Source organism: Salminus brasiliensis, unplaced genomic scaffold (assembly GCF_030463535.1).
Source record: "Salminus brasiliensis unplaced genomic scaffold, fSalBra1.hap2 scaffold_147, whole genome shotgun sequence".
Classification (NCBI taxonomy): domain Eukaryota; kingdom Metazoa; phylum Chordata; class Actinopteri; order Characiformes; family Bryconidae; genus Salminus; species Salminus brasiliensis.
The window spans coordinates 25,001-38,801 of NW_027326678.1; the positions used below are offsets into that span (position 1 = coordinate 25,001).

At 45.9% G+C, this 13,801-nt stretch overlaps 3 protein-coding genes across 12 annotated transcripts in view; 1 reads left to right on the forward strand and 2 right to left on the reverse strand.

Annotated features, from left to right (window-relative positions):
* LOC140548864 (rho guanine nucleotide exchange factor 28) overlaps positions 1-7,291 on the reverse strand; it is a 31,551-nt gene extending 24,260 nt beyond the window's left edge. For 5 of the 10 annotated variants that reach the window (XR_011978943.1, XM_072672040.1, XM_072672038.1 and 2 more), the window contains exons 1-3: positions 1,057-1,597; positions 746-878; positions 176-460 (exon numbers count right to left, since the gene is read on the reverse strand). Coding sequence is in view for 7 of the 10 variants with exons in the window: in XM_072672040.1 (XP_072528141.1) it covers positions 176-460; positions 746-878; positions 1,057-1,236 (598 nt within the window). In the remaining 3 variants the exon portion in view is untranslated. Of the gene's footprint in view, positions 1-175; positions 461-745; positions 879-1,056; positions 1,598-7,127 lie in introns of those variants that run through there. The other 5 variants (XM_072672043.1, XM_072672042.1, XM_072672045.1 and 2 more) reach the window with 5 other exon arrangements.
* On the forward strand, positions 4,794-9,896 carry LOC140548865 (nuclear receptor subfamily 2 group F member 6-like). The gene is made up of 5 exons (XM_072672047.1): positions 4,794-4,871; positions 5,591-6,043; positions 6,160-6,254; positions 7,232-7,774; positions 8,669-9,896. Exons 2-5 carry the CDS (start codon positions 5,790-5,792, stop codon positions 8,941-8,943), a joined length of 1,167 nt encoding a protein of 388 aa, XP_072528148.1. The 5' UTR covers positions 4,794-4,871; positions 5,591-5,789; the 3' UTR covers positions 8,944-9,896.
* Positions 9,897-10,332: 436 nt separating this feature from the next.
* Positions 10,333-10,811, reverse strand: insl3 (insulin-like 3 (Leydig cell)). Its single transcript, XM_072672048.1, has 2 exons — positions 10,640-10,811; positions 10,333-10,529 (listed from the first exon to the last, which is right to left on the reverse strand). Exons 1-2 carry the CDS (start codon positions 10,809-10,811, stop codon positions 10,333-10,335), a joined length of 369 nt encoding a protein of 122 aa, XP_072528149.1.
* Between the last annotated feature and the right edge of the window lie 2,990 nt (positions 10,812-13,801).

A 13,801-nucleotide genomic window follows, 5' to 3' on the forward strand; every position in this document is an offset into this window, starting at 1 on the left:
TAATAAGTAATAAGCTCCTCAAAATCTTTAAGTTCTGCTTTTACATGTTTATGTGAAATTCGTTTTTGTTTTGTTTTGATTCTGCTTGTGCTCCCAACATTACTGACACACACACACACACACACACACACACACTAATAAACACATACACTAATAAACACATACACACACACACCTTGTCCTGGTTGCCCCAGCAGGCTGTGGGGTGTGTGTGTATTAATCAGAGCGAGTGTGACCCTGCGGTCCATCTGAGCTCGCTTTCTCCTGTCACACAAACTGTACCGACCAATTAGATTGCTGGATTCAGTGGTGCTGAGGCGGTTGCTATGGGTTACCAGATACTCTGCCAGTTCTTGAGCATCGTCCTCCACAAACATCAGAAAAGCCACGCCCACACATCGCAACTCTCCGTCAACGCGTGAATATGCCCTTACACATACTGTCTCACTCATGTTATGTCCTAAAGACAGACACACACACACACACACATAGCCATCAGATTAATCTCACAGTGTGTGTATACACTGCTTGAGCTTTGTAGTAATTGAGTAAAATAAAGTTTTAACTTTGTTGAATTAGATTTTTCTTCTTTACTGAGACTGAATTAGAGTGAGGAGTGAGACAGTGTAAGGAGTGAGCTAAGAATGAGGAGTGAGTGAGACAGAGGACAGTGAGTGAAGAGTAAGAGTGAGGAATGAGGCAGAGAGTGAGAAGTGAGTGAGAGTGAAGAGTGAAGGTGATTTACCCGGAGTGATGAAGTAGAGCATGCGTTGGAGTTTAGTCTGGAGAACGTGACGCAGGGTGGAACCTTCCAGAACCACAAACACCTCTTCACAGTGTGCTACTGAGTGGAGTAAAAAATACACTCTCGCATGGCCCTAACACACACACACACACACACATTTAAACACACACACAAACATATGCACAAACACACATACACACAAAACAAACATATTTTGTTACTGAACATAAAATACAGTAATACAGTCGTGCATGTACCTAACACACACACACACACACACACACACACACACACACACAATTTATACTTACATAAAGCGGGACTTCTTTTCTGCTCAGCTCCATAATTACACCACAGAGGAGTGTAAACTGAGTGTGTTCTGTGAGCAGAGTGGAGTGAGTGCAGGGCACACACACACACAGAGGTGGAGAGTGAAAGAGGAGGAGGGGAGGGATGGAGAACAACATGAGCTGAAACAGACAGGCAAACATAGGGCGTGGGGGGTGGCTGCCCAGTTTCTACACTGATTAACACTGATTATTTAGTTACTGAGATAAACTGCTGCAGGCTGAATGGGCGGGGCTAAACTGCTGTAAGCTGAATGGGCGGGGCCAAATGCTGTAAGATGAATGGGCGGGGCTAAACTACTGTAAGCTGAATGGGCGGGGCTAAACTGCTGTAGGCTGAATGGGTGGGGATAAACTGCTGTAAGCTGAATGGGTGGGGATAAACTGCTGTAAGCTGAATGGGCGGGGCTAAACTACTGTAAGCTGAATGGGCGGGGCTAAACTGCTGTAGGCTGAATGGGTGGGGATAAACTGCTGTAAGCTGAATGGGTGGGGATAAACTGCTGTAAGCTGAATGGGCGGGGCTAAACTGCTGCAGGCTGAATGGGCGGGGATAAACTGCTGTAAGCTGAATGGGCGGGGCTAAACTGCTGCAGGCTGAATGGGCGGGGATAAACTGCTGTAGGTTGAATGGGCGGGGCTGAACTGCTGCAACTTTCTGGCAGTATCAACATCTACAGGTGGGCGAGAGACACTGACTGTACAAAACGTAGAGGGAGAAGGACCTGCAGAAAAAGGGGAATCGCAGCAGGGCCTGAAATGTCTGTCAGTGGTCGGCAAAGTATTCAGTTACTCTGTCTCACTCTGCTTCACTCAGTCTCACTCTGCTTCACTCAGTCTCACTCTGCTTCACTCAGCTTCACTCTGTCTCACTCAGCTTCACTCAGTCTGACTCTGCTTCACTCAGTCTCACTCAGCTTCACTCAGCTTCACTCTGTCTCACTCTGCTTCACTCAGCTTCACTCAGTCTCACTCAGCTTCACTCAGTCTCACTCAGCTTCACTCAGCTTCACTCAGTCTCACTTAGCTTCACTCAGCTTCACTCAGTCTCACTCAGCTTCACTCTGTCTCACTCAGCTTCACTCAGTCTCACTCAGCTTCACTCAGCTTCACTCTGTCTCACTCAGCTTCACTCAGCTTCACTCAGTCTCACTCAGCTTCACTCAGCTTCACTCAGTCTCACTCAGCTTCACTCTGTCTCACTCAGCTTCACTCAGTCTCACTCAGCTTCACTCAGCTTCACTCTGTCTCACTCAGCTTCACTCAGTCTCACTCAGCTTCACTCAGCTTCACTCTGTCTCACTCTGTCTCACTCAGCTTCACTCAGTCTCACTCAGCTTCACTCAGTCTCACTCAGCTTCACTCTGTCTCACTCTGCTTCACTCAGTCTCACTCAGCTTCACTCAGTCTCACTCTGTCTCACTCTGCTTCACTCAGTCTCACTCAGCTTCACTCAGTCTCACTCTGCTTCACTCAGTCTCACTCAGCTTCACTCAGCTTCACTCTGTCTCACTCAGCTTCACTCAGTCTCACTCTGCTTCACTCAGCTTCACTCTGCTTCACTCAGTCTCACTCAGCTTCACTCAGTCTCACTCAGCTTCACTCAGCTTCACTCAGTCTCACTCAGCTTCACTCAGCTTCACTCAGCTTCACTCTGTCTCACTCAGCTTCACTCAGTCTCACTCAGCTTCACTTAGCTTCACTCAGCTTCACTTAGCTTCACTCTGTCTCACTCTGCTTCACTCTGTCTCACTCAGCTTCACTCAGTCTCACTCTGCTTCACTCAGTCTCACTCTGCTTCACTCAGCTTCACTCTGCTTCACTCAGTCTCACTCAGCTTCACTCTGTCTCACTCAGCTTCACTCAGTCTCACTTAGCTTCACTCAGTCTCACTCAGCTTCACTCAGCTTCACTCAGTCTCACTCAGCTTCACTCTGTCTCACTCAGCTTCACTCAGTCTCACTCAGCTTCACTTAGCTTCACTCAGTCTCACTCTGCTTCACTCAGTCTCACTCAGCTTCACTCTGCTTCACTCAGCTTCACTCTGTCTCACTCTGCTTCACTCAGTCTCACTCAGCTTCACTCAGTCTCACTCTGCTTCACTCAGTCTCACTCTGCTTCACTCTGTCTCACTCTGCTTCACTCAGCTTCACTCAGTCTCACTCTGCTTCACTCTGTCTCACTCTGCTTCACTCAGCTTCCACTCACTAGGGTTAGGGTTTAGGGTTTAGGTTAGGGTTAAGGTTAGGGTTAGGGTTTAGGTTAGGGTTTAGGTTAAGGTTTAGGTTAGGGTTAAGGTTTAGGTTAGGGTTTAGGTTAGGGTTTAGGTTTAGGTTAGGGTTAAGGTTAGGGTTTAGGTTAGGGTTAAGGTTAGGGTTTAGGTTAGGGTTTAGGTTAAGGTTTAGGTTAGGGTTTAGGTTAGGGTTAGGGTTTAGGTTAGGGTTTAGGTTAAGGTTAAGGTTTAGGTTAGGGTTTAGGTTAGGGTTAGGGTTTAGGTTTAGGTTAGGGTTAGGGTTTAGGTTAGGGTTTAGGTTTAGGTTAGGGTTTAGGTTAAGGTTAAGGTTTAGGTTAGGGTTTAGGTTAGGGTTAGGGTTTAGGTTTAGGTTAGGGTTAGGCTCCTGAGTAGATTTACTGAGTACTGTTTGTACTTTAGTGAAATTATACTTGTTGAAAATGAGGGTCTCTGTGTATTTCTGAGTGAAAATAAAGGTTGAAAGGTTGTTTATGTGCCAAATGAACTTATTAATTTATTAGTGTTTTATATTTATTTCTATTTTTCTTTCTTGCTTTCATTAATTCATTAACTTATTAATTAGCAGTAGAACTTCGGAAGTATGGAGAATTAGGTTTCTTGCATTTTTAATTTTCATATTTTAATGAAAGTGATTTAAAATCTACTTATGAAAGTAAAAATACAGATTTAAAAGGTACAAATACACAAATAAATGTACAGTACCCAGATGAAAGTCGTTACTTATATCTTTGGGAATGAGAGTAGCTCTCAGCTCCTGCAGCGGGGAAGGGGTTAGTGCTGGGTCTCAGGTTCTGAACAGGTCAGAAGTTCTGTTGTTCTGTGATGGGATTCTGGGATGGTGTGTGTGTGTGTGTGTGTGTGTGTGTGTGTGTGATATGTAAACAACATAAGCACCACAATTTGTATATTATGGGATAAGTATTATGGGGTGGAGTGCCTGTGTTTATAAGGCTGCTGCTGCTGCTGATGATGATGATGCTGCTGATGATGATGCTGATGATGAGGAGGATGCTGATAATGATGATGATGATGATGCTGATGCTGATGATGATGCTGATGATGATGATGATGATGATGAGGAGGATGCTGATGATGATGATGCTGATGATGAGGAGGATGCTAATGATGAGGATGATGCTGATGATGAGGAGGATGCTGATGATGAGGAGGATGCTAATGATGATGATGCTGATGATGAGGAGGATGCTAATGATGAGGATGATGCTGATGATGAGGAGGATGCTGATGATGAGGAGGATGCTAATGATGAGGATGATGCTGATGATGAGGAGGATGCTGATGATGATGATGCTGATGATGAGGAGGATGCTGATGATGATGATGATGCTGATGATGAGGAGGATGCTGATGATGAGGAGGATGGGGCAGTACTGGTACTTGAGGAAGCTGGGGTGATCTCTCCATATGAATTGGCGTTGTGTTTAAAGTTTATCCCTATAGGCTTGCCGTAGTTCTCGCGGAGTCACGTGACTGAAGCGCTTTTTCTACAGGCCAAGGCGCGCGGGTAAGAAAAGCTTTACTAATGTATTAAAACATCAAATTTTACTTTAATTAAAACTGTAAAATATGTAAAGGTTAGCTGTAGACCCGTGCGCGACCTGCTGTCGTATCTGTGCACGCGCGGATGCTGTCGGGCTGTTTAGGTCGCGCACGAGCAGCGCTACAAAATGACTGAAACCATGGCAACCTTACCGTTCTGCTAGCTCACTGTTACCCCCTAAACCCCCCTGCACACCCCCCTGCACACCCCCCGGTTAACGAGGTTACTGAGAGCTGTGGCTAAAGCTAAAGCTCTTACTGTTCTTTCTGGGTTCTGCTGGGTTCTGCTGGGTTCTGCTGGGTCGTGTGTCTGCTATGGGGGCTATCTACGTAAACCAGTCACAGGCCAGGAGTGTCCCTCAGACCCTCTCCTGCTGGACAGGGCTGAAGAGTGAGCAGTGAGGGGAGGAGAGTGGTCTGTAAAGGAGGCAGAAATGGAGGTTCAGGAGGTTGAAGCTCAGTGACTCGGACTCTCTGATTTGATTGGTTGATGGATTGGTGTCATGAAGCTGAAGTTAATTGAAATGTTTTTAACCCAAATTAACAACTGATGACTTTTACTAATTCACAAAGAAGGCCCACCTCCTCCACAAGCTCGGCCCTGATTGGTCAGAGGGGACTCTGGTCAGGTCAGGCGTGCAGCACAAGTTGGACTGAAGGTAATTCACCTGTTCTCTGTTCTAGATTCGCTGCTCCGGGGGGTCTGCGCCGGATATGATGAAGAAGGACTAAAGAGAGCCTGTGTGTTCTGCCTGCCATTAGAGTCCAACCTGTGGAATGTGTGTTTGACCAGCTGTGTGTGTGTGTGTGTGTGTGTGTGTGTGCGTGTGCGCGTGTGTGTGTGTGTGTGTGTGTGTGTGCGCGCGCACACTGATACTGAGCGATGGCCATGGTGAGGGGGGGGTGGGGCGATCCAAATGGGAATTCTAATGGACTGAGTTATCTGAGGGGCGATGAGGACGAGGGGTCTCCACAGGGAGGCGGCAGCGAGGCGGAGGAGGACGAGCGGGGCTGTGTGGTGGACTGTGTGGTGTGTGGCGATAAATCCAGCGGGAAGCATTACGGAGTGTTCACCTGCGAGGGCTGCAAGAGTTTCTTTAAGAGGAGCATTCGCCGCAGCCTGAACTACACCTGCAGGTTTGACTCCCCTTCCTCAGCCATCACCCATCAGTACCCACCCCAGTATAAACACAGCCATACCAGCTGGTATCAGACGGGTGCTGCCTCTGATTTCTGCTCGTTGTGTTTTTCAGATCTAATCAAGACTGCCAGATCGACCAGCACCACAGAAACCAGTGTCAGTACTGCCGATTAAAGAAGTGTTTCCGGGTGGGAATGCGTAAAGAAGGTACATACTCATCTTTTCAAACACACACTGCGGCTAAACGGCGTCTTAAATTATAACCTTTATTAATTGAACTCTATTCAGTTCAGCTCTATTGTTATTACACTAATACATGCCTGTACAGTCCACCAAACACTGTTAGACTGAGTCAGAACAGGTAGGACGATAGACAAAACACGAGACAGAGAGCGGAGACTCAAAAATGTGCAAATGTGTGCCTGAAGGCTGGGTGATGAAGGTCCTGTACTAACTGTCAACCGGAGTAAATCTGTAGCGCAGAGATGACCTGTGTGTGTAAATGAAGAGTACAGGGAGTTCAGGAGTGTGTGATGAAGTAGACCAGCCTGGTATTGTAAACAGCATCACTTACATAAACCAGGTGTTCAGTGTGGTGCTAAGTTAAGTGTTAAGCTAGTGTTCAGGTAGAGAGAGCAGTACACAGCTGATGTCCAGAGGAAAAGTGCAGACACTCCCTGAGCTGGTGGAGCCCAGTGTGGGTATGATGAGTGAACTGGAAGGATCAGTGATCAGTAGCTCTGTGTGTGTGTTCAGGTTGAGGTTGTGTTGCTGGTGAGAGCAGTTTAACAGCACAGGGTTGGTTCTAATTACACAGAGAATGAATTGAATTAGGAAGAGGACACTCGCAGTGCAGCTGCTGTGACTCCACTCACTTCCTTATTTAGCAGCTGCTTTGAGACCGGATCTCCCTAGACAGTTGTAAATCAGCGGGACCACAGTGTCCCTGGAGCCTCAGTCAGCTGCCTATATTGGCTCTTTTAGAGAGTTAAAATAATATTTTCATCTCCTCATCATCTGTGAGCACGGCTGTAGTAACCTTTAGAGCAGAAGCAGCAAGAAAAAAACACTACTACTTACACATGAACATGTCGACTCTGCTACAGATGATGTTGAGCTAGGACTGGACTGGTGCTGAAGTGAGGTCACTGTTTTGTTCATCTGTTTCTGTTTTTGTCCTGTAGCTGTTCAGCGCGGGCGGATCACACCAGCCCATGCTGCGCTCAGTCCGTCCATCCCACCCGTGTGTGTGAGCAGTGCGGGCGGTGTGAGTGAGTTTTATAATGGTCAGCCTGTTTCCCAGCTCATCTCTCAGCTCCTCCAGGCCGAGCCATATCCGAACAGCCGCTATAGCCAGCAGGGAAACGGCGCCCCAATAGGTATCGATAATATATGCGAGCTGGCAGCCCGGCTGCTGTTCAGCATCATCGAATGGACTCGAAACATCCCACATTACCCTGACCTGGCTGTGGCCGAGCAGGTGGCGCTGTTGCGCCTAAGTTGGAGTGAATTATTTATTTTAAATGCAGCGCAGTCCTGCCTGCCGCTGCACACGGCGCCCCTGCTGGCCGCCGCCGGATTTCACTCCTCTGACATGACCCCTGACCAGGTGGTGGTCTTCATGGACCAGGTGCGTGTGCTTCAGGAGCAGGTGCAGAAGCTGATTCGCCTGCAGGTCGACGCGGCAGAGTTCAGCTGCCTGAAAGCCCTTGCGCTCTTTTCACCAGGTCAGACTCCTTTTCTTCATTTACTTTAGCGCAGTCGGAACGCTGCTGCCCTCTGGTAGCTGTTAATGAAAGGAAACAATCTGTTGCTGTTAATGGCTGTTTTTAGTCTGAGGCATTCTTTACTGCGTTCACCACCGCCACTACAGCCTGCTGTAGCTGAATGTGCAGCAAGAAAAGGAACATTCAAAGCAGAAAGCTCTTGCTGGTGTTATAGATTAAATTAGATTCAACTTTGATACTGCACATATACAAGTACAAGGCAACCAAATATAATTTAGCATCTAACCAGGAGTGCAATAAGCAGAATAAGTGCAGAATATACAATAAATAAAATATAGAATTTATATAGAATTTAGACAGACATATGGACAAATTTACATGTGAATACATTACAGATAATGTTAAAACACAGACTGAACAGAATGTACTGTAAGCATGATGTACAGATAATAATTCTATCTCACAGTGAGCGCTAGCTAGGCTAAAGTACAGCCAATACACACGGTGGTGGTATGGTGGAGAGGGTTTCACACTTATTAAAAACTGTTCTTTATTAATTACTTTCAGCTCAGCAGCTACTTATAGGAACCCATAGCTGCTGGTTGTTGGGGCAAGATTTGAGTTTTTGTAAAGCTTTGAAATTTGCATCAGCTGGACTTTCCGAACCATGACTGAGAACAAGACTCTAACAAGCTAATTAAGAGTAAGGGCTTAATTCTCAGGGGGCCCAAACTTTTGCTTGGTGCTTTTCTTCAGTCTTAAGTCTAAACAAGAATATTACAGTAAAAATAATACTCAACCAGGGGTGCTCAAACTTTTGCATGCTGCTGTATCAGACTACTGTCGGCACAGTTAATGATGGTTTGTTTGTTGGTCCTGTTTTTCTGCTGTTAGATGCGAGTGGTCTGGCAGACGCTGCTCAGGTGGAGAGTCTACAGGAGAAAGTTCAGGTGGCATTGACGGAGTATGAGCGTGGTCAGTATCCGGGTCAGCCACAGCGGTTCGGGCGGTTATTACTGCGCCTGCCCGCGCTCCGAGCCGTTCCCGCCACCCTCATCACTCAGCTCTTCTTCCAGCGACTGGTGGGGAAGACCCCCATAGAGACCCTTATCAGAGACATGCAGCTGAGCGGCAGCGGCATCAGCTGGCCGTACGCCGCGGGGCAGTGACCTCCGACCGCCGTCCTGATCCTGAAAACCTCAGAGATTTAGACTTCTGTCTCTCTGCGCTCGCTCACCCGCTCACTCACTCTTCCCGCTCGCACACTCGCGCTTTCACTCGGTGAGGAGCCGTAAGAGCTGTTACATCTGCCCTGTTTGAGGTTATATGGCGCCTCCTTTCAGTAAACCGTGGTAAAACAGGTTTTAAAGGTCAGTAATGTCTCGCTCACGTCCAGAGAAACAGAACCCAGATCAGTGTGATCATGTCTAACTCTGGCCAGCACTTCCTAATCCAGTGATTTTACAGCAGTGCTTTAAGATCAAGGCTGTTCCATCTAGAAAGACCCCTCTGTTTTGTAGGACTGTCTTTTTTACACCTTCTGATACCCACAATCCTTCTCTGCAGTGCAGAACTGTTCAACACCCAGCAAACAGACGCGAGTGGCAAGGTGCACACCGAACTCACCCTCAGTAGAGAGTTCACGGTGTTTGGATGAAAGGTACAAAACTGAATGCTGGGAACGTTTTGGAGAATCATCAGGAAGTGTTAATCTCTGACCGTCTGATGAAGGTCAGTGTGTGAAGAGGTCAGATAGATGTCAGTTATTGTGTTTATGCTGATAAAAGTAAAAGGTTTAATTAAATTTGAAAAGTGAAAATGTTTTTGATGTTCAGATGGAATAAATCAGTTATTCTTTCTGATCAGATCTGCATTGATCTCTTTAATAATCAGTAATCAGACAGAAACTCATAGTCAAACAGGAAAGTCAGTTATAAAGACCATCTGTCCACCTGTGCGGTTTAAAGATTTTAGATGATTCCAACTGGAACTTTTCTCAGACTTTTTATTGATCTCATCCAAATGATATTGATTATTATTAAACCAGAATACCTCGACTTCCTTCAGAGAAGTTCAGTCTGTACCTGTTCCAGCCTTTCTGCAGAATAAAGCTGAACTTACAGATGTTGGATGTTTGATGAATATGAATGAATCTATAAATAATTTTCAGGAAATTTACAGATGAAACCTGATAAATACTCGGTGGGGGGTTGAGGGTTGAAACCACTGCAGTCAGCACTATAATGAATATGATCAGTGATTGGAGTGTGGCAGAGCATGAGCTCTTCGTCAGCATCATCCTTATATCCCTCCAAGTACAGATTTACTCAGTGAGTTCAGTGGTAAGTTCAGTTCCGTTAGTCTGGACCTGGCTGTAATGGTCAGTGTTATTTAGGATGAAAAACAGTCAGACTTTAAACCCACATAAATAACATTTAATTTAATTCACTGTAATTAAAGTCGTTCATAAACACACTGCTGATAAACACACACCATTGAGAGAGAGGAGTGTGTGTGTGTGTGTGTGTGTGTGTGCGTGCGTGCACGCAGTGTTTATATTAGCAATACTGAACAAGTTCACTCATAGTGCAGCCGGACCGACAACACACACCAGCTGGCCCAACGTTCCGTGGTGTTCTGCTGGACTGCCGTGTGTTGGTTTCTGCCGTTCTATTCTCCGCCCCCCTCTCTGTGGAAGACTCTCCTGGCCGCCGGTCATCCGCAGTCGACAGGATTTGACCAATGCTGATCTGCTCTGAGGAATAAAACCACAAACACTCAGATGCTTGAAGGGAAGGTGTTGGTGGTCAGTGTTGGAGAAGGTCAGTTATAAAGAGAACTGATCGGTGGTAAAAGGTCACCTACTGAGGTGGTTAAAGTCCAGCACGGAGCGTCTCAGCCTGGAGCTTCCACAGGAAGTAACCACCATGCGAATAAACTCACGACCGCAGAGCTTGAGCCGGGTGTCCTCCCCATCAGGACTTTCGCCCCCAACAACCAGAAACACACTAAGAATGACCAGCCATTTCATGTTCATGGTGTGTTCTGGATGGACTGGAGTGTTCTGTGTCCGCTGCACCGTAGATACAGCCGGGCCAGGTGTGTGTTTATATATCTGTGTGTGTGTGTGTGTGTGTGTGTGTGTGTGTGTGTGTGTGTATGATGGTCTGAACCTTGGAGGAAGAAGATGATGTTCTGATCCTGAAGGCTGGACTGTTCAGATAAGAGCAGCAGGTGATTTATCCCCCGGGGGGGTCTTATAATTAAACTGAAAACTGACTGTCTCTCATCCATCATTTAAACTGACCAGCTCACCATGACGTGCACAACACCATTCTCCTTGACTTTTCCACGTTTCTGTGCAACATCTGGTCCCTGTTGAGTAGATCAGTGTGAGTGGAGGGTGTTATTGGATTGTATATTACAATAAACCCAAAACAGTCAGAATGTGCTGTTGGTCAGTGAGGTTATGATGTTAGGGTTAGAGCACAGGCCTGGGGGCTGATCTTCTCTGTGTACTCCAGACACTGCTCAGTTCCACCAGCAGCTCACTGGCTTTACTGTAATGAAGGACAGATTAGAGGAACTTGGTGCTGGAATGTCGCCCTTCCTCCAGCAGAGCTCTGGGAACGGTTTGGCTCACACACACAGACAAATCCGTCTTAATAGGTTGTTTATTTGTTTCTGTTTATTCTAATGAGTAACAGTGTTACAGATCAGAGGGGAACAGGTGGAGGAGCAGAATGAGCCTACTCTGTTTTTTTGGGTAAAATAATTTTTGGATTTCTTTGTTGATTTGTTTCAGCAGGTGATCAAATGAACAGGTGATCACAGGTAACTTCCTGAAAGCTATAATTAGAGTGATAGGAGAGTTAGCCGCCTGCTAAGCTCTGCTATTTGTGAGCTGATTCAAAGCTGATTGCTTAACTTCCTTTATCCTCCCCCGCCGCTTTCCCGCTGCCGTAAAGACTGTGTAACTCAGGAGCTGCAGGTGGAGGCAATCCTCTCTGTTCTCAGGTGTTCTGCTCAGAGCAGAATCAGCAAGACTGGGTAAATTTATTACTGGAAAGAATTAAAGTGGTAAAATTCTGGCCTGTGTTTAAATGTTCTAGTCCTCCATCTGGATCCTCACTGAGGGTTTCTTGAGTGGAATTCCTCGTTGGTTTCTTCGGCCGGTGGTTCAAAGCACGATTCAAACTTCCTCCGTAAGCGTTTGCGGAGCTGCAGACTGCGCTGCACTTTAGTGTTGGTGTACTCCTGAGCCTTCAGTTTGGCGTAGTAGTCGGAGAATTTGTTAAAGAGGATGGAGATCGGCATCCCGTTCAAGATGATTCCAAAAGAAATGCAGCCGAACGCCACCACCCGGCCAGAATAGGAGATGGGCACCACATCTCCGTAACCCACCGTAGAGATGCTCACCTGCATGAAAAGAAGGATTCTCATTAGTGTATTGTTTATTTTAGTGGGATTTGATGCCCAACATGAGAGGTTCTTCTTTTAATAACCAGAGGAACTGAAGCACATATGAAAAGGCTTGGGCACCCCTGATAATTTGTCTTGTATGGATCAGCAATTTCAGTTATATATCTCACTACATCATATCGCAGACGAACACAGTGGTATTTAAGAAGTAAAATGAAGTTTATAGCATTTAGAGAAAGTGTTCAATAATAATGTCAACAAACTTAGGCAGGTGCATAAATTTGGGCACCCCAACAGAAAAATAACATCAATATTTAGTAAATCCTTCTTTTGCAGAAATAACAGCCTCTAAATGCTTCCTATTGCTTCCAGTGAGAGTCTGGATTCTGGTTGAAGGTATTTTGGACCGTTCTTATTTACAAAACATCTCCAGTTCAGTCAGGTTTGCTGGTTTCTGAGCATGGACAGCTGCTTTAAATCAGATTTTCAGTAATATTCAGGTCTGGGGTCTGTGTTTGGGATTGTTGTCTTGTTGAAGTATCCACCCCTGGTGCAACTTCAGCTTTGTCACTTATTCTTAAACATTGTTCTCAAGAATCTGCTGATATTGACTGGAATCCATGCGACCCTCAACTTTAACAAGATTCCCAGTACCTGCACTGGCCACACAGCCGCCACCACATTTTACTGTGGGCAGCAAGTATTAGTCCTGGAATGCTGTGTTTTTTTTCCGCCGTGCAGACCGTCCTTATTATGTCCAAATAACTCAATTTTAGTTTCATCGGTCCACAGCACCTTATTTCAAAATGAAGCTGGCTCGCCCAAATGTGCTTCAGCAAACCTCAAGCGACTCTGTTTGTGGCGTGTGCAGAAAAGGCTTCTTCTGCATTACTCTCCCATACAGCCTCTCCTTGTGTAGAGTGTGCTGAATAGCTGAACGAGGCACAGTGACACCATCTGCAGAAAGATGATGCTGTAGGTCTTCGGAGTTGGTCTGTGGGTTGACTAGGACTGTTCTCACCGTCCTTCGCCTCTGCCTAGATTTGTCTTGGCCTGCCACTTCAGGCCTTAACTAGAACTGAGCCTGTGGTTTTCCATTTCCTCACCATGTTCCTCACAGTGGAAACTGACAGCTGAGATCTCAGCGAGAGCTTTTAGTATCCTTCCCCTAAACCATGATGTTAAACGATCTTAGTTTTCAGGTAATTTGTGAGTTTCTCTGAGGCTCCCATGTTGCCACTCTTGTAAAGAGGAGAAAAACTTGCAGTTGTCCACCTTAACCTCCTTCTAATACCTGGATTCACCTGTGTATATAGGTCAAGGGTCAATGAGCTTACAAAACAAATTTTGTGTTCCAGTAATTAATTCTAAAGGTTTTCAAATCAATAAAACGACAAGGGTGCCCAGATTTATGCATCTGCCTAATTTTGTTTAAATAATTATTGCACACTTTCTGTAAATCCTGTAAACTCAGATATCACTGTGTTCGTCTGCCATAGGATATATTTAACTGAAATTGCTGAACAACCATTGATTTCTAAAGGAAAATCATCAAAATTATCAGGGGTGCCCAAACCTTTTCATACCACTGTAACTGACCACTTC